This window comes from Haemaphysalis longicornis, unplaced genomic scaffold (genome assembly GCF_048455015.1).
Source record: "Haemaphysalis longicornis isolate Haplotype H1 unplaced genomic scaffold, Haemaphysalis longicornis Haplotype H1 scaffold_14, whole genome shotgun sequence".
NCBI lineage: Eukaryota > Metazoa > Arthropoda > Arachnida > Ixodida > Ixodidae > Haemaphysalis > Haemaphysalis longicornis.
Genome location: NW_027526245.1, coordinates 18,647,559 through 18,666,694, shown reverse-complemented (window position 1 = coordinate 18,666,694; position 19,136 = coordinate 18,647,559). Strand labels below are relative to the sequence as shown.

Below are 19,136 nucleotides of genomic sequence, written 5' to 3'. Positions count from 1 at the left end.
CGTTGTTTTTGGATTGTACTTTCAGTTTCTCGATGGTATAGACATGTACGGCACACTTGCCTTCATTGTTATATTTAGCTGGAAAAATATACTGTACCTGCGATCATAACCTCACACTATTCCCCCACCTATGTAATGCCCATCCGGGCGTTCAGGGCATGTAAATAAATAAATAAAGCTTCCGCGAAATCTGCATTACTGTGTTACTGCATTACTGCATTACTGTGCAGGGCGTTACACGTTTCGCCATTTTCCGCAATGTTTTGTTTTTCTTATTTTTTAGTTTCTAAAAATATCGTACGATCAGTTATCTCTATTTACTCTATTATAGCGATTACAGGTAGAACTTCTGCGAGATCGCATCTTTGTGGAAATTCAGGGCTTTACACGGTCCAGGCTGTGGGGGTATTCGGCAAAGAATGCTACGCATTCAAATGTGCGCCCGCCGTCCTTGCAACAAGGGCTCTTCTAGGTAGATTTCGGCTGACGGTCTGCTTTTTGCCTGACCCACTGAAGCTATTCAGCTGGCTAAAACGTGACTCAGTCGCGTCGAGGAACTTTCCAGTCATGGAGTGGCGAGAATAGTCGCCGAAAAGGAAAACGTCGGGACTTAGTGGCGTCGCGTACAACGTCTGCGTGACATATTGCTGCTGCCCCCCTTTGCCTCCGCCCACTGCCACCAAAACCGGCGATGCCGTTCCTGCCAGGGGGGGGAACCCTTCAGTGCGCACATCTAGCTTCCACGGCGGCAAGCATGTGGCCACTACTGTTCGTCGTGCTGGGACTCGTCTTCTTGTGCTTGTGGTAAGACCCGAGATCGGTGTTTGAGTGTTTCTACAGCTAGGAGGTGCGCTCGTGAAAGAAAAACGCCGTCACCTCATGCTTCCGACCTCTAAGGGTGATGTTTTTCGTAAGCGTATAACGCTTCTGTAGACGACGTTTTCTGCCAGTCAAGTCCGCAGGTAACCTGAAACGCTAAAGTGGCGGCCGACTTGCTCACTCTCGTGCCTCAGTGGCGGTACTCTACTATCTTATCTGCTAACACTCCACTCGGCTTCTCTAGCGCAAATGCTGGTTCCTGCCTAGCGTGACGCATGCACTCGGCGTCTTAGGCCTTGGTGTCTTGGCGTTTTTGCTCACGAAGATGAAACCGTTGGGCGGCACAGGTATACAGCTCGGCCATAAAACACTGAGTTACAGCGAGATTGCGCACCTATGAAATGGGACAATCGGCGCGCGAAAAGTTGCGGCGCAGGCCGCATCCTCGCGAAAGGTTGGGGCAGCTCCAGATAGCCGGGCTGTTATTATGGCACTCCAGCAGTAATTAATTTATCTCAAGTGAAATACAATGCCAAAGGCGACGTGCCTGAACATACCTACATTGCTAAGATGGTGAAGGCGCAGCTATGGGATTGAATAGGGGGCGCAATGACCATCGCCCGGCTTCGAACAACTTCTGCAGTGGCTGTACACTCGTTCGTTCAAGAAAGTTCATGTTTACAAAAATAGTAACTTCGGAGCCCAAATTATTTTAAAAACATCTTACGATGGCAGCGTTTTTTAATTCGTTATTTCATAACGGCTCTCTTACATAGTCTATGCATACAATCAACAAGATGCAATGAATTTGTGAGAAGCTAGTGCAGTTCGTACATTGCGATACTTTGTTGCGAACAACTTTCTCCGCAGGCTGTTTCAGTGTGGCGTGTTTTCCAAACTGTTTAAAAAGTGTTCTCCCCCCCTCCAGTTGCTACGAATTCGGTTTTTTATGTTCCTGACATGACTCATTAAGTTCTGTTAACTGCTCGCAAAATGAGATTTTAGTCGGTCAACTCTGGCACGTTTAGCTTGTCCTCCCTGCTCCGCGGCTGCACGCGACTGACTTTCTTCCGAATGCGAAATAAACATGAGTGCAACAGCAGAAGTGCGTCCAAAGATTCCTTAAATGCCTCGGCGTCTCGGCGTCTGTGGTGGCGAGAACTGCTCTATTCAGTGCAGTGACACTAGTCCTGCCTAGCCTTCAAACATATTCTGCAACCCAAATATTTACCAGGTCCCATTTTTTACACCCGCATTGTCATACATAATGCGGCTTCGACACTTCTTTTGCAGTTTTCCTAAACAGAATCTGAGCTCTATGCTGCATGTCTTATTAGCCTGACGCATCCGTTGGCGTCTTAGGCCTTCGCGGATAGATCTTCTTGCCCACGGAGGTCGTTTTTGCCCAGGGCGATGAAACCTTTGGCACGCTTTCAAAGTTACGCCAATTTTCGCAAAAACAGAAAGATATAAAAACTCTCCTTTAGTTCTTGCAATCGCAGAATGGAACTCGATCCCTGCTCACATCGCGGAACTGTCCGATTCATCATCCTTTCAACATGCGCTCAAAGCATTTCTTGATGTTTTTTGATGTATGAATCTTTCTTTCGTTTTTTTTTTGTTTTTTCTGCATACATATTTTTTTCCCTCCAGTTCAGTGTACTGATTGCGCTTTTTTGCTTTTGTTTTCAAGTGTTTTTTTTTGTGCGAACCCATTTTCCATTCAACGTAATGTACTGTTGCTTGGCGTTGTTTTTGGATTGTACTTTGGATTGTATACATTCTTGCTGGGAAACCTCTGCTATGCTCTCTTGAGAAGAGATACCTTCGCCGACGTGGGGTACCATTCATGTTGCCTCGTAACCCGCCTTCTTCAGACCATCAACTGGAACACACGAAAAATTCCTCGACCAATTGGAGTCTACTTACGTGGTTTGAAGGCAGCAGCCTAGCAATCATGAGAGGCTTCTTGACTGCTGCACAAGGTTCCGATTTCTTTCCTCTTCGGCTTTGTCGCGCTGCTTGCACCGACTGGCCGACTCGCCGCACTTGAAGCTGCAGCTTGCCCACATTCGGAGCTCTCCTCAGCGTGCAACCGTTCTACACACGTGCCGCTACGTGCACCTGTTTTGAAAGGGCACGTATTAGGTTACTTCTGTTCCGCACTGCAGGGTAATGAGTTAGCGCCGTAATTAGAGCACTCGCCTCGTGCTCTGGCCAGTCGGGTTCGAACCCCACACGACCACAATTTATTTTCTTTACAACGGCCGCCATTTTGGTATCCTTCGTGTTGTTGGTGCCGCTACAGTTTCTCTTCCCCTTTGGTGGGACACCTAATGGTTTGGTTTTAAGATATCTGCATAAATCAATCTAACGTCCTCTGGGCCAAGAAATCTTTGATCGAGCTTTTCGTCCTTTGGCCTTGTGAAGTTGACATAGCCGTCAGTTCTCTGGGTCAGGCAGTACTCCGCAGTAGTTGATGACGCGGCCCAAAACTTCAGTTGCGTGTACGCCAAGTGGCGATTTTCAGGCTTGAGCGTTAATGCCGACGTTTCGATGGCCGCGAGTGCCGCCTCTAACCGTGCAAGGTTCTCGTCGAAGCTCCGGGCGAGTACGAAATTTTCGTCACGGTAAGCTAGGTACGGGGGAATAAAAGAAATACGAACAACGGAACGCACAGCCTCCGACGCATGCTGCACCGTCTGGCTGCAAAGTCAGCAAACTGCGCGCATTCGCGCTTTTCCGATAGCGTTTGAGAGCGCGGTTCACTGTTATGGTAAATCCTTAATCGAGAATCGCCACCGGTCGTTTATGTTTAGGCGCTTTTTTGCGCCCCGTTGCCACTATGCAGGATGGGAGCCCCTGTTATCTGCTATATTCGGGGCCAAGCGCGCAGCACCGTGATTTCAGATAGCATAAGCGGATCAACAATCACCCTGCTCAGTCGCGACGCCACGGGAAAAGGCCCTTCAAAATAAACGACCATGCACACTTCTCGATCAAGTATTTACCATAAATGAAGGTAGTCCGCAGTCTCAAACGCTATCGAAAAAGTGCGCGTGCGCGCAGTGTGCTGACTTTGCAGCCAGACGGTGCACAAAGCGTCGGAGGCTGTGCGCTTCGTTGTTCGTATTTCTTTTAATTCCCCCTCCACATGCCTCTTTCAGCGTTGCTAGCTAAGTTTTCGTGGCTTTTTTAAAGTGTTCTCGGGGTTGAAAAGCTCGTCATTGACAAGAGAGACCAAGGCATGCAATTTTTCTTGCTGCAAGCACGAAATACGTCTTTCAACGACGACACCGTAGTCGAAAAGCAAGCTCTGGTGGTGAGGACCACCACTTTGGTCAAGACCACCAGCCTCTGCTGATGATCCTGACATTGGTGCTGTCCAATTTCAGGATCACCAGCAGGATCAGCACTCCGGCGATTATCAGGCTTTCTCATGGATTTGAAGCGCAGAGAATACACGGACACAGAAGACAAAGACAAGCACTTTTTCTTCTTCTGTGTCCGTATTCTCGTAAACGCGCACAGAGTTGTCGAAACAGGGCCTAGGGACTCCGGACTACAATTTGCGCTCGAAATCCCGGAATGTTTACAAATCACTTCAGTGTCGGGACACTGAAGTGATTTACAGCTATTTAGCTATTTAGTGAATACAGCTATTTAGCTATTTATATACAGCTATTTAGCAGTAGGAAAACTGGGTACATGAGAAGAAAAAGGAAAAACTTCAAACTTCAGCTAGACGCTAGCTCCGAGTGCGCAACAAATCACTCGAGTTCCTCAACTTCGTCTAACTCTCCTATTCTCGGAGCGTACACAAACCGCTCGAGAAACGACGGCCGAGACCCTGTCTCGCCGCAGGATCCTTCTAGTTACCCGGTATGGCGCTGCACCCTAAACCTCCGACGCGATCCTAACCTTTATCCTAGGGGGCTCACAAATCCCAACCTAGCTTCAACGGTCGAGACTCCTTGTCCCGCCGGGAACTGCCCAGCTCGGCGCTCAGACAAGAACGATTTCCAACGGCCAAGTTCGGCCTTATAAAACCTCGAGATCACCCTCTCTCGGGAACGCCCCTGTAGCGTTCGTACACGCATAAGGGAGTGCCCAAATTCACGTAGACAGCTGTCACTCAGTACGCCACGGAATATTCAATGAGGCGCCGCCATCTTTGGGTCAACGGCACGCTCGCAGACGAGCAGGTGCGCGCGATTCCGCGGAGCGGGAGCGAAAGGCGGCGACAGTGCACTGTGCCGGCCGGAGCGCGTTAACAATGGTGTCTTGCGCAGCACGCGCTTCGACGCCGGTAATCCCACCACCTCCGCGCGTCACGCAGACGGTCCCGGAATCCGGCGGCGCCGTCTTCTTTCTCAATGGGGGATTATCCCTTTTGGTAGGCGGTGGGCCAGACAATCCGTATCCCGTGCGCGCCGTGACGAATTGGCGACGGCTTCAGAGTAGAGTCTACAGTTCTGGGCCACCAGACAGAGTGGCGGGTTCTCACGCGCACGGTTTCTCACTCACTCATGGGTTCTCACTCACAAAACTTCGTACTACTTTACAAATTTATACAGACTCCACGGCGGCCATACGTGATTTACGTCGAGAGAATAACAACTCGGCTATCTCGAGGGACATTCATGACATACTGGATACGTACCCCTGCCCTCTGCGGCTCTCGTGGGTCCGGCGCAATACGCTTCCCGCTCACATTGCGGCGGATGGTGCCTGCCACACTGCATTTGTTCTACGACCATTGCCTTTACTGGCATTAGATACCCCAGGACAGTTTTTACAAAGGAAAGAAGATCTTCGTCGCGCCACACGAGCTCTAATTCCACCGTGTGGAACGGACCTCCCTAGCCGACTCGCTCGCTGGGAGGAGGTCTTGCTGCGAAGACTTCGTGTTGGTGTAGCCCTCTCTCCCGCTGTTACCCGGGAGTGGCCACCACGCTACCACGCGCCGTTCGACAAGAGCTGCCCCTTTTGCACGGCTCCTGCCGAAGATGCCGTTACAGAGCATTTTCTGTGGGCGTGCCCTTCATTGCAAGCGGCCAGAACACGACACCTTCGAGGCACAGGCCTCCACCCTGGCAGACCACCTGACCTCCATCGGTGGATATGGGGACCCCACCACCGCTCCCTCCTTGCGTTTGTTCGCGAAACGGGAGTTAACATATACTTGTAGCATAGTATTTATGCCAACGGGCATACTATCGCAAATAAAAAAACGGTTCTCATGTCAGACCCAGCTTGCCGCATTCATACATGATATACTGCAGGAACTGGACAATAGCCATCAAGTAGACGCAATTTTCTTAGATTTTTCGAAAGCATTCGATCGTGTCAGCCCCAACTACCTACTAGCTAAGCTATCATCACTAAACATTCCTTCTAACCTGATAATATGGATCGAACACTTCCTAAAAGGACGGACGCAATTCACCTCGACTAATGTGCACCTAACCAGCGTATCGTCCGGTGTCCCGCAGGATGCAACCAGATGCAAGCCTGTCGCCTCTGCTCTTTTTAATATACATAAATGACCTGCCCACTAACTTTACAGCAAACCTAAGACTCTTTGCAGATGACTGCGTATGGTACCAAATCATTTACCCTGCCGATGATTATTCTAACCTGATATAAAACTTAGACAGCTTTTCATTATGGTGTATAAAATGGCACATGCCATTACACCTAACAAAATTTAAATCTCTCTGACTTTCTCGGAAACATCCCATATCTCAATACACCTACAACGCCAACAACATACAGATCAGCTCAGTCCTATCATATAAATACTTCGGGGTGCACATGACGTCATCTCTTTCTTGGGCAACGGATATCGACACAATTTGCTATGAAGCCTCGCGCACTCTCAGATGTCTTCGCCGTAACCTTAAACTTGCTTCTCAAAAATAAAAACACTAGCTTATCTAACATTTGTAAGTCCGAAACTGGAATATGCATCGGCCCTCTGGCATCCATCACAAGCATACCTAAATCGAACACAAGCATACCTACCGATCGAATCCATCCAAAACAGCGCTGCACGCTTTATCGCCTCGCAATGTTCAAATCACGTGAGCGTCACTGCCTTTAAACTATCTCTCTCTCTCTCTCCAGGCCCTCGAATCACCCCGCGTCATTGCTCGCCTATGCCTCCTCCATAATTTTTTATCGGCCAGAACAAAGACACACGTTACTAAGGCCGCCTCACAGAATGTCACCCCGCTTAAAGGAGCCGTGAAGACAAAATACGAGTGTGTTATTCGAAAGATTTCTTGCTTTATAGGGCCCCCAGCGCTTGTAGGAATGCAAACGATGCTTCATTCGCAAAGAAAATGATTAATTTAAGTTAAAAGTTTGATTTCCCGCTAAATCGTGCGTTTTCGTGGTCTGCAATGACATCACAGGAACCGACCGCTCTGCTATGGTCTCTAGAAAGATATTTCTTGGGACCATAGCTCTGCAGCCGATTGGGAGGCCCTGTTTACCCTTAGTGAACCTAGATGGCGCCCCCATACCGTAGCAACCCGGTTATGTTTTTGGAACAAAGCAATAATTTGTTACTCCGTGGCCTTTGGTTTGTTTTTGACCGTATTTAAACCTGGCTTGTTCTCATTCACGGAGAAACTAACCTTTTCGTGAAACATGGTGCTGGCTCGACAAATACGGTCACGTAAGACATCGTCGCTTCCGTCAATCGGCCAGTGTCGTCTGAAACAACCCCAAAGCCCGGCAGTCCTGTGCAGCTAAACCAAGCATAGTGCGCGCAGTACCAACAACAGTACGCATCGGCACTTCTGTTTACGGTTGCTTTCGTAACTTCCACTGTTTGTCCCACAATTCTCACGACTTTGAAAATAATGTGCCCTAAATTTAAGCACAAAATGCTCGTTCGGCAAGCTTATAAGCTCTCCTTATTTGCTTTTGCTTTTGCCGCGCTCCGCCAATCCCAGAGCTGTCACATGTGACATCATAGGTTTTGTTGCGGGAAATGAGCTATACTCGGTTACAACTCAAGAACGGCACCACCTAATGTAGTGTATCACTCCGCAAAAGCGCGGGACCCGTGACGTCAGTGCGCGCGCGTTTTGAAAGGGGTTTGCTATGAATGCGTGATATCGTCTGCCCTGTCTCGCGCAGTTTGTTTGTCGTCACTGGAGTCGTTTATAAGCATATTAAGTCCAAACAATCACGGGGACGGCTCACGCCATGTTCAAAATATTCCCAGTAACGCCCTACTTGCGCCGCGCGGAGAAACATCCGGCTACGGTGATAAGGCACAGCGCCAACTTCCGGTGCCGTTCTTAAGTTGTCACCGAGTATAGTGCGTCGCATGACCATTCCCTTTTTTTTCCTAATAATGTAGCTTATCTGAGCGAAGTTTACGTTAAAAGTGGTGCCAGTATGACTCTAACGAGGCAATCGTTTAAATGAAACAAACTTGTGTTTTCTCTTTAAATCACACTTGCCCATTAGCCCCGATAACCGGCGGAACGTCAGCATTTGTCTCGTCCTTTTTTCCTAACGCTATTCCTCTATGGAACGCTTTACCCGCGGACATCGCCATATGCACCAATAACATACAATTTAGAGATGAGCTTGAAAACACGTTTGATTGATTGTAGCGTTTAACACGCCGACACAACGCAGGCGATGAGGCGCGCCGTAGTGGAGGGCTCCGGATTAATTTTGCCCGCCTGGGCATCTTTAACGTGCGCCGAAATTTCATACACATGGGTGATTTTGCTTTTCGCCTCCATCAGAAAAGCGGCCGGGAATCAAACCCGCGACCTAGTGCTCAGCAGCGCAACGCCTGAGCCATTGAGCTACAGCGGCGGGTTTGAAAAGACGTGCACATGATGTATTAACGATATAATTGCACTGTTCTGCCTTGATGGTCCTATTGATGCTTCAACCGCTGTTTGCATTTTAAAAGGCTGTTTGCTTGACTTCACTGTTACCTTTGTGCATTTTTTGTGTAATTTTTATTTCAGGTATTCTTTGTTTTGTATTTTCCGGCTTTTATGTTTACCTTGTTTTTTTCCTGTTTCGTTTAATACTACTCCTGCAAACCCTGTTATCCCTCCTCCTTATGTAATGCATTCGGTCCCTTAAGGATGAAATGAAAATGAAAATGAAACTGCGACGATTAGTTAGGAACAACTCAAGCCATGCAAGAAGTATCGTTTAAATGTTAAACTGGCGTGACTTTTGTGGTACTAGTATTTTATGGCCCACGGTGTCAAATGCTTTCGAAAAGTCTAGATATATGCAATCAGCAGATGATGATCGATCAAGTAAGGCATGAAGCTTATGTGTGGAAGATACCAACTGTGTTTCACATGAGTAACTTTTGCGAAAACCATGCAGTGATCGCGTAAAAAACGAATTTGATTCTAAGAAATTAACAAGGTGTGAAACAAGAACATGTTCAAGTATTTTGTAAGGGATGCTAGTAAGTAAAATGGGTCGGTAATTAAGGGGTGAGTTTTTGTTTCCTGACTTACGCAGCGGAATCCGCCTCCCCACCGTCCAGTCGGCAGGCAAACAACCGCTCTCAAGTGATTGCTGAAACACCTTTGTTAAAATGACGGACTAATCGGCACAAGTGCTCTGCAAGAATTTGTGGCTAATATAGTCGCATAGGGAAGCTTGAGCGATTTAATCACCTTGGCTACTCCACTTGGTTCTATAAATATTGGAATCCTATCAGGGTAGTTGAAAACTTCAGAAGGTGGTAAGCAAACATTTCGGGCAAGGAAAAATTGCGCACAAAGGTTTCATTAAAAGCGTTAGCGCACGCCTCCGAAGGAGTATCGGCACCATCTCTGTCAGTTAGGTTATCATGAGGCGTCAGTAACTAGCATAGTGCGTAATACGGTACGCAAACAGGTTACTTTGGCTTATCTTAGTGCCGCAACATAGTTATCATTAGCCAGTTTGAAAGGCGTCCAACGCCCAGCATCCCTTGAAAGTTTCGCTGATCTGTACGGACGTTTTTTTTTTTTTTTTCATGTTAGATAAATGTTTATGGTTGTTTGTATACCATGGAGCGTTACGACTTGAAGTGATGAAGTGAATATATATAGGAATGTGCTTGTTCGTGAGCTCGCTAACATTTTTTGGAAATACGCTTCGCTTATTTTCCATAGTTCGGTAAGCAAAATCATCTAAGAAAGTGTCAAGAAATTTGACTAGTTCGTTGTTGATGGCGTCGAAGTTCGCACGGTTATAGTTACGAATACGTTTACTTAGTTTCATTGTTTTTGGGCGCAATGAATTTAGACCGAACGTAAGTAAAGAATGATTTCTCAAACCTGGTAAGTGCGCGAGGTTAGAAATCCGATCAGGCATGGTTGTAAGCACTAGAGCAAGAGTGTTAGCTGTTTTTTTGTTGGCTCCTGGACTGACTGAGTTAGCGAAAAAAGAGAGCACATATCTAGGAATTCGTGAGCGAAGGTAGGGAAGGAAAAAATAATAGGTTGTTCATCAGCGTATTGTACATTCGGCAGGTTAAAATCCCCCAACAAAAACAGGCGTGGTACCGTGAGACATCGTGTAGCTCGTTTACGAAATCAGATGAGTCAATCAGGGGACGATAACAAGCATAAATTATAAACTTTAGGGACCCTATTTCCACAAGGGCGCACACAATCTCGAGGTTTCTGATAACATGCATGCGCTGTGAGGAGAAACCTTCAGAGACACCCAACAAAACCCCACCGCCTAGCCGTATCGTGCGGTCACATGGATAGAACAAAAATGGACTTCGTTGTGGAATTTCGTGACCTCGAACTTGTGGGTGCAACCAAGTTTCAGTTAGTACGATGATGTCCGCTTTAGATAAGTTGTTTTAATCCTTGATTCACTGTGAAGGCTTGATCGGCGTAAGAAGAGAATTACATGGCATGAAAATGTCTTTAAGGCCATTGTCTGCCGGAAAGTACATCCCTAGAAGTACGTCGCGGGAGCAGAGTATGCGTGCGGTTGTTCATCTTCACCCGCGATGGACACCTTCCATTCGGGGTAAAGAGATGGCCATCTGTTGTGCTGATGCGCTGCCCCTCCAAACTGGTAAATTTTTAAAGCTTCGACGCGATTGATTCTTTCATAACAAAATAGTCTGCTTGAGTGTCTTTCAGTGCGGCAACGAGAAAGTCAATGACGGATAGCTGCCTTCTTCCAATTTGTGAGCTTCACATTGTCGCATTCATACCTCGGCAAAACTGGGCGCCACTCACTCACACTCCCAGAGAAAAATGTATTTTCCCGCATGCACTCACGCCCCCCAGTCCCCCTCACCACTCGCACTCACTCGCACTCACGCTTACTACGCGCTGTCCACTTCTCGCACTCACTTGCGCTCACGCTGACCGCTCGCCATCAGAATTCGCACTCACGCGAGCTTGCGCTCTCCCCTCGCCATTACCACTAGCACTCACTCACCCTCACCATCAGCCGCCACCACTCGCACTCACTCGCGCTCGGACTCACCACTCGCTGTCTCCCCTCGCACGCGAGTGTGTGCAGTACACCCTCCGTTTGCCATGAAACCGAACAGTGTTAGTGCATTAATGTCTCAGAAGGCCATCCAATTCACATTCCCAAGTCAACACGCCACCAGAGAATTAATTCTAGGGTGCCGCATAGCAGGAGCTCAGTGACGACGTATTTCCGAAGCTAAAAGCGATTCCGCCATTAATATCCATCACAGCGAGCGGCTCCTGCGGCGAACAGCCGACAGCGGGCACAAGCGCAATAGTGGCGCTCACTGCGGTAAGCCCCGTAGGCCCCTCGTTGGACAATTCGTGTTGTTTTCCTGAAAGAAGTCCACCTCTGGAAGCCGCCGTTTTCACTTTTCCTGAAGCGGGCTAGGAAACTTCACTGCGCTAAATTAGTTGCACGGCGGTGGCTTCGTGATACGCACGCGTAGGACGATAGGGAACGGTTGAAGCAGGCTGGGCCTCGTCTGGACTGAGAATTGAATGGTTCCCGTTGATCTCACTCGGCCGTAGGCCGGGCGAGGAGCTGGTGCGTCTATGGAGGAACTTCGCATGCCGCGCTTTTGTCGGACCATCGACGGTCCCGGTGCTCAAAAAGCTTTTACGGACGGCTTAATTTTTCCGACCCACCGTGTTTTTCTTTAGGCTGTGTCTAGCGTTCCGTCCAGATGGAACGGCAACTGTCACTAAAGTTCCGTCCAGAGGAAACACAAGTCGCGTTGAGAGCAGTCTTTCTTGATTTTTACCTAACCGGCCAAACCGCTACCGCTCACTGACTAGCCAGAATCACTAATTATTAATCATTATTAATAAGTACAGATGATACACATCCGGACGGATCTCAAAGCCACCACCCGACGCCCGCTTCCCAATAATTAAGCGAGAGCAGTCGGTCTTGATTTTTACCCAACCGGCCAAACCACTTCCGCTCACTGACTAGCCGGAGTCACTATTAATTATTAATCACTGGTAATAATTACAGGAGATCGGGCGTAACTGGTGATGACGTCGGCCTTGGCTCCAGTGAGCGGGAGCAGTTCGGCCGCTTGAGTAAAAAGCCAAGACCGACTGCTCTCGTCACGTGAATTGCAAAGCGGGCGTGAAGTATATCTATTACAAAACGCTAAACACGACAGAAAAAAAATTGGCCGCGTATCTGTGTCATGTGGTCAAAAGAACCCATACCCGAAGGGGGATTGGCCCCAGAAGATGTTGTCAGACAAGATGAAGAGAAAGAAGAATCAGCATACGGGATGGTGAGAAGGATTTTGAAGTAACCAATGGAGAAGAAACACAGGGTAATCGAAGAGGAGGAGGAGGTAGCTGGTTCAGCGAATGGAAGCCGCACACGATAGAATGCGAGGTGAAGAGGAAGAGAACAAAGTTGAAGTAGAGAGAGTGGAACGAGGTCTAGGGAGGAACGGTGGCAAGTTCGGGCCGTGCCCCACAACGCACCAGCGGCATCGCACCGTTTGGCAGCGGGCTGCCCGGAGCCACCGATTACCAGCGGCTTCGCTCTGCTGGCCTCCTGCTGACCGGCGGCATCGCACCGCCGACGACCCGTCGAGCCGTGCCCCACGACGCACCAGCGGCATCGCACCGTCTGGCAGCGGGCAGCTCCGCACCACCTATGACCAACAGCTTCGCCCTGCTGGCCTCCTGCTGAGCCGCGCTGCTCAGCGAAGCCGTGTCATCGCACAGCGGGCAGCTCCGGACCACGACGCACCAGCACGGGCCATCGCGACGTTTGGCGACGTTGGGTGACGCGTAACCCAACCGACCCACTGGGCCACGTCATCGGCATCGCACCGTGGTACCGGCGGTAGGATTTGCTTGAATCTGACGGAGACAGTTAATGTATTATAGTAACTTTAGGAGTAGAGTGTTGGTAGTGTGAGGTCGTGCTTGTTTTTGCTGTTTAGTGTGATATATATGTGTGTTCAGTCGCTATGATTTCGTTCGTTTGAGTGGTTTTGTTCTGTAAATATATTGTGTGGAAATCCAATGAATCAACTTGAGCCTCATTTCTCTGCCGCGTGAGACGCGTGACAATCTGCTCCTTTCGTTGCAAATGCCGTCAAAAGACGATAGTCTTTATCGGCTTTTGCGAAGTAAATGCCTCCCTTCGCTTTCCCGCTCACCTCTCATGTTCTTCCTCTTGCGTCGCGCTCCTCCCAAGGTAAAGATTCCAAAGGTTTGCTTAATTCATTTTAAATTTCCCGCGTTCCACTGCTCCAAATCGGGTGTCTCGATGCGAACGCTGCCGTACGGCGAAGACGCGCGTTGATCGAGGCGCCCTACTTCAGCGTTTATAGAACCGCGTTTCCGTACTCCACGTGCGTTGCAAGCAGAACGTGGAACCTACCTAGTGGAACCTTGCGTAACTGTTGCCGGTTGATTTCTTAAAATGGCCCCAGAAGCTATAGTGGCGCGGGCGACAGCAGGCGACGGCGGAGTGAATTCTTTTTCTGAAGTTGATGAAGTATTTATTTTCGCAAATTCAAGCATGTCTGATTTTTTTATAAAGCAACACTGCAAATATCACTTCTGTATTGACTTGTTGTCTCATATTTGCGTAATGTCTTGTTCTTCTTCAACAATGTGGACAAGTATGAACATTCCACCGGACATAGACAGGTAGATTTAGCTGTGACTATATAAGACTATTGCGCAGGCATTGTTTTGCTTTGGCCGGGTGGCTGAATCGGATCACAGACAGACAGACGGACAGACAGACAGACATACAGACAGACCAAAATTTCTGGGTTTAAGTAGCCCAAGAAAGACTATCGTCTTTTAAAAAAAAGAAGTTGCAATAATCGAACCAGGGACTACAGCGCCCGTAGACAGCGGCGGAACCGCTACACCAAATCCCAGGACGAAACACGGCGGCTAATCGGCTGGTTTTCATTTAGCGTTCAGTCTGGACGGAACTTTAGCAGTTTTTAGCGTTCCGTCTAGACGGAACGCTAGACCCTTCCTTTTCTTTGTGGCCTCAGAGCCTTACCCTCTCACAGTTAGCTTCAACGCAAACATAAGTCGGCATTGTCGGGGGTGGAGAGAGGACACATCTTCCCAGTTGGATCCTGCCGCTTCCTGGTCGGTTTGGCAGCTTCCATGGTCGCAAAAGGCATAACATCGCCGCTTAAGCACCTCTACCGGGGGATACGTCACTGCAATGCATGGTTCTTTAAATAATTAAACTTCATTGTTGCAGAAATGTCTCCGTAATAAACTACAGTAAAGCGGAACATCGAAGAGGCAGTCAATAAAGAAACGTGCGCAGGTTGTTATCGGTGACTGGAATACCACGGCGAAGGCTTTGTATGCAGTTGTCCTTATGGGCAATCCTTTACCGAAACATCCTGTCAGATATGTATAGAAAACCAGATATGTTTACAGCACTTTTTACAGAAAAACTGAAAAACGTGCTGTAAATACATCTGGTTTTGTTATCGTCTGTGTATGTACACGCTCCTTCTTTCTCGCCGTCTCTTTTCCTAGGGATATAAGCACATGCGTAGCCGAATAGCGCCTGTCTCGTCTACTCTGTTCTTCGTCCGTGTGCTTTTGTGGCGCTTCAAATCTTGCTGTAAATCGCGCTGTAAATCAGCGAAGTAGTTTATTTTCAGGGATTTTCACTGTGGATACAAAAAAAAAAGCAAAAGCACTCAAGCTGATGTGCGGCGGACTGATGCAGCTCTGGCCGTTCTCTTTTTTTTTTTTTTAAGAAAACTTGAAAAAAAAAATTGCCTCAGCTACCTACATCAACGGCCACTATCATTACGTCGGAGGCATGCATGCAGCATGCGACAAACTAGAGGAGTGATAGTGTATTTTAGTCGCAAAATATTCCGCACTAAATACATCGTGGCTGAAATGACAATGGGCAACAAGTTAACTTGACGTCACAACGAACCTGTCAGCCCGGCAAAGCGGGAACCAAGTGCAACAGCTCCAATTTTCTAACGTTAGATGAACATAAAACAGTGTACGACACTTACGCAAGGACACGCAGCTAAATGCAACGCAAAAGAAACCAACAACACACTCCCATACCGTGCGCGCCCGCCACAGAGGAAATTTTCAACCGCGCCGTGACGGCGTAGTGCGGCAAGAAAAGTTTGTTTACAGCCCTAGGTAAGATAAAGGCTGGTGTAGGGGCTAAGCGGTCCCACTTAACAATGAAATGAAGCTGGCGCAGAGCCACAGGGACCAGTGAAGAAACATAGCCTAATTTTGACAACGTGTGGTACTGTTTCCCCGCTCGAGCGCCGCTGTCAGTCGCATAAATACGTGGCGCACGCTCAGGCTTCATTTAAAATACAAAGGCTGGACCACAGTACTCCAACGCAGCTGTATTTTTCATCCGGGCAGCGACTACGAAATCCCGCGCTTAGCGAACCAACGACAAATATTCGCTCCCAGTGCACCCCGCCCACCGTGTCACAAAGTTTGCTCGCGCCGGCATAGTTCGCGTCATAAAGTTCGTTCAAGAGCGTGGAACTTCACCTACCTTTTCTCCATTTGGACCGGTATTTCCGCGTTGCGTGCACTTGGGCACGCAGCAATGTTCTGGCATTGTAGTCCACCACCAAGAGCTGTCAATGCCCGACTTCTATGTTTTGCTACTTGGTTTCGGTTTCAAATGACCGTACCAAAATGGCGGACCTAGTTACCGCAGTCGAAGTGAGATGGCGGGGCGCATTTTGCATAGGGTCTATCGTTGGGTTCACGTGTAACAGCTTCCAGGTACGGTTTCACTACATCCGTGTCCATGACCATCGACAGATTGAGAAGAATGAAAACCAGAAACTCCCGCGTGTAGAGCGCACGTTAAGTACCCCAGGTTGTCGAAATTAAGTGCTGCGGCGTTCCTTATAGTCCAGGCGTAGCTTTGGAGCAGCAAACACCCAAACATTGAAAAATGGCAACATCTCCACTCCTTAGATGATGGCGAGGGTGCGGAGTACGAGGACTCGAAATGACATCCAAGTTGCGCCCCGACCGTCATTCGATTTTAGTCGCTTTGCCCCCGCTTGCCACGCTTTCGTATTCGGGTAAGCTCGTTGCCTTCGTAGATGTTGAGCAGCAGTGTAACGCTTCTTAAGTTCGTTTACGTCCATGGCGGGAAGAGGGTTTGTCATTTCCGGAACCCGTTTATATACGGGCATGGAGGACGAAAAATGTTAGGAGGGAGCATGACGTCAGGCGGCCCAGCTTCGGCAAGCCAACCTCCTCTGAAGCCGCTTTCTCCTCTCCTCGGGCTCCTCCTGCGCAATGCATTATGGAAGATCCACCACGCTCAGGCCCGCGGTAGCATTTAGCGGCTCCGGCTGGCTACCGGTGGAGGTGGAGGCGAGCGCCGTCGCCGAAGGCGCCGTACAAGATTGTTCGCCAGCGTTGCGCTGCAAGCTTCGTATCGTGGAAGTACTGCCGCTGTCACTGTTCAAAGCAAGACGAGACTTCGATCGCATTCTTACAATAGAGTTTCCTACAGTATACACTAGAGAGGAATCTGGCGCTAGCGCCTATGCGGCTCACATCAAGGTCGTCTGTGTCGTCATGGGCCGCCATTATACATCGCGCTCGCCTTAGTTTCATCATTGGCTTGGATATGAAACGTTTTAGTGACCGCAAATTTAAACAAAGTGCCACAAAAACGCGAAGAATAGCGTTCAATTATGTAAGTGGAAAATAAAAACAGGCTGTTTTAAAACTAAGAAAAGAAGAAGTACAACGTATTTTTGCCGGAACGGTTGTGCCTGCTATTCCGCAGGCCAAGGTTGTAGTTACGAACAATGTTATTATTTGGGGGGTAACTCATTAGAGACTGTGATTTTATTAATTTTACCATTATTTAAAAAAATAAGTTGTTTGAAGAGTTTCGAAAGTTTTTTGAGCGTGCCAATGAAAACGTTGCCTTCGTGGTAAACCGGTGCACCGCGACCGCCATCTAGTTTAACAAGAAAAATGAAAACGTGGCGTTAAACAGTCGCGGACGATTACAAGATAGGACGCATACAAGCGCCCGTATCTGCCGTATCTTGTCTTCGTCGAAGTACGTTTTGTTTCTTCTTTTTGTCGGCTACGAATTTCGCGGCGGCATATTACCTGCTCAGTCATACGTCCTTCGACTGCGGCATGAGCAACGTCAGGTGCGATCACGCATTGCCTGCTGTTTCACTGAACACGGCTACCACAGAGACGGAAGGATTTCGGCTTCCTTGTAGCTCGTAAACGTGTGAATGCATACTGAAGAAAGCAAATCCCAAAAACTGCTTAAGAATCCAGTTGTCATGCCAAGCCCAAGCCAAAAAAATTGGGCCCATCTCCCCGCGAGGGGGACTCGAGTAAATGCGTCGCATAGGGGGTGGGTGTATTGCGTTAACGTTTAGTGTTTGGGGAGTTGGTGGTAGTGAATGCGTTGTATCAGCAGCTTCTTGACGTAGTTTGAATGAGTCAAGGATATAAGGCGCGTTCATAGCCTTTGATTCTGTGTCGGTTTTGTGGCGCAGTGGGAAGAGCACCCTGTACCTTGCGTTCCGCGCGCAGGGTCGTGGGATCGAAAGCAGGCGCCGATAAGTAATATTTTTTTATATAGTGTAGGGGGAGGGTTGCGGACCTGTTGTTGAGAGCGAGGAGGGTAGCGTGATGCAGGAGAGGAGGAGTGGGGGAGAGGGCGCACCTGCGCGCTGAGCTGTTGCGGACGGACGGCGGACGCTACATGTGAGTTAAAGAAATGCTCTGCATTTAAAAGGATGTCTTCCCATGAACCCCCACGAAGACATGGCTTACGAGGCGCAGTTTCCTGTCTAGTATACTAAGAAATTCTATGATTCTTACGAAGCACCCTAACGAGTTGCACGCCGAATTTCACTTCTGACGTTGGATCGCTCGAACGCGCCGCCGTAAACATTCACAAGCACGGAGCGGCCTACGGCTGCGCGGTGTTTGCCAGGTGTGCTGTGACGTTTGCGTTTGGCATTCTGCTGAGTTATCGCACGTAACGAGTGTCATGTCGACTGGGAGGTGGTGAGACTAGTTTTGGTTTCGCTCGCGCGCGCTTTTGCATACGTTCGCCTTTTCGGTGCTCCGGCGTGGTGGTATGTTGTTATCTACTTCAGTGCATTGGAAAACAAAGGGTTCAGAACCCTTATGTTGGGTGTGACCACCTCGCGTCGCAAGCAGTACACCGGCTGGACCGCTCGATCGGTGCGATGCGTATATGAAAAAAAAAAACGAATGCTAGATTACGCCTGGGAGGGACCTTGCTGAATTGTGGACTGACTGCGCCTTGGCAATAAACGGTTGATTACCTAGAATGCCTGACCTTTTCAACTTTGCCTGAGCGGCAAAGTTAAAAAGGTAATCTCCACTTCTGGACGCGGCGGCGGCACACAACTCTCCCACTGCGGCGTGAACTTCGACGGGTCCGAAAGCTCAATAAACGAAGATGTTTTCTGCCTGTCCCGTCCGACCGCTTTGCCCGCACGATCAGCCCACTGGGCGTTTCGCGTTGCAGGCAGAGCTGCGCACAACGACTCGTCGCCGAAACTCGAATACGCGGACGGCCCGGCAACCAAACGGATAGACGCACGTACGCAGCGTCGGCGAAGGGCCACATGAGGCGCAAAGAACTACCGCTTGCCTGTCACGTGAGAGTGGAGCTCCCATCAGTTTTTAGATGCGACGCTGAGAGGAGTATCTCTTGCCGGCTGCCCTGTCCTGCGTTCGTCATCGTCGTCGTCCGCGTCCGCACAGCTGCGTCTCACTCCGTTCACCCCCTCTCCTCTCTCCAAT

General features: G+C 48.9%; 1 protein-coding gene across 2 annotated transcripts in view; it reads left to right on the top strand.

The window, feature by feature from the left end:
* Window positions 1-687: 687 nt before the first annotated feature.
* Window positions 688-19,136, top strand: part of LOC144164991 (cytochrome P450 3A16-like) — a 199,170-nt gene continuing 180,721 nt past the window's right edge. For both annotated transcript variants that reach the window (XM_077695174.1, XM_077695172.1), the window contains exon 1: window positions 688-804. In XM_077695174.1, the coding sequence (XP_077551300.1) occupies window positions 692-804 (113 nt within the window). In that variant the 5' untranslated portion in view covers window positions 688-691. The remainder of the gene's footprint in view (window positions 805-19,136) is intronic.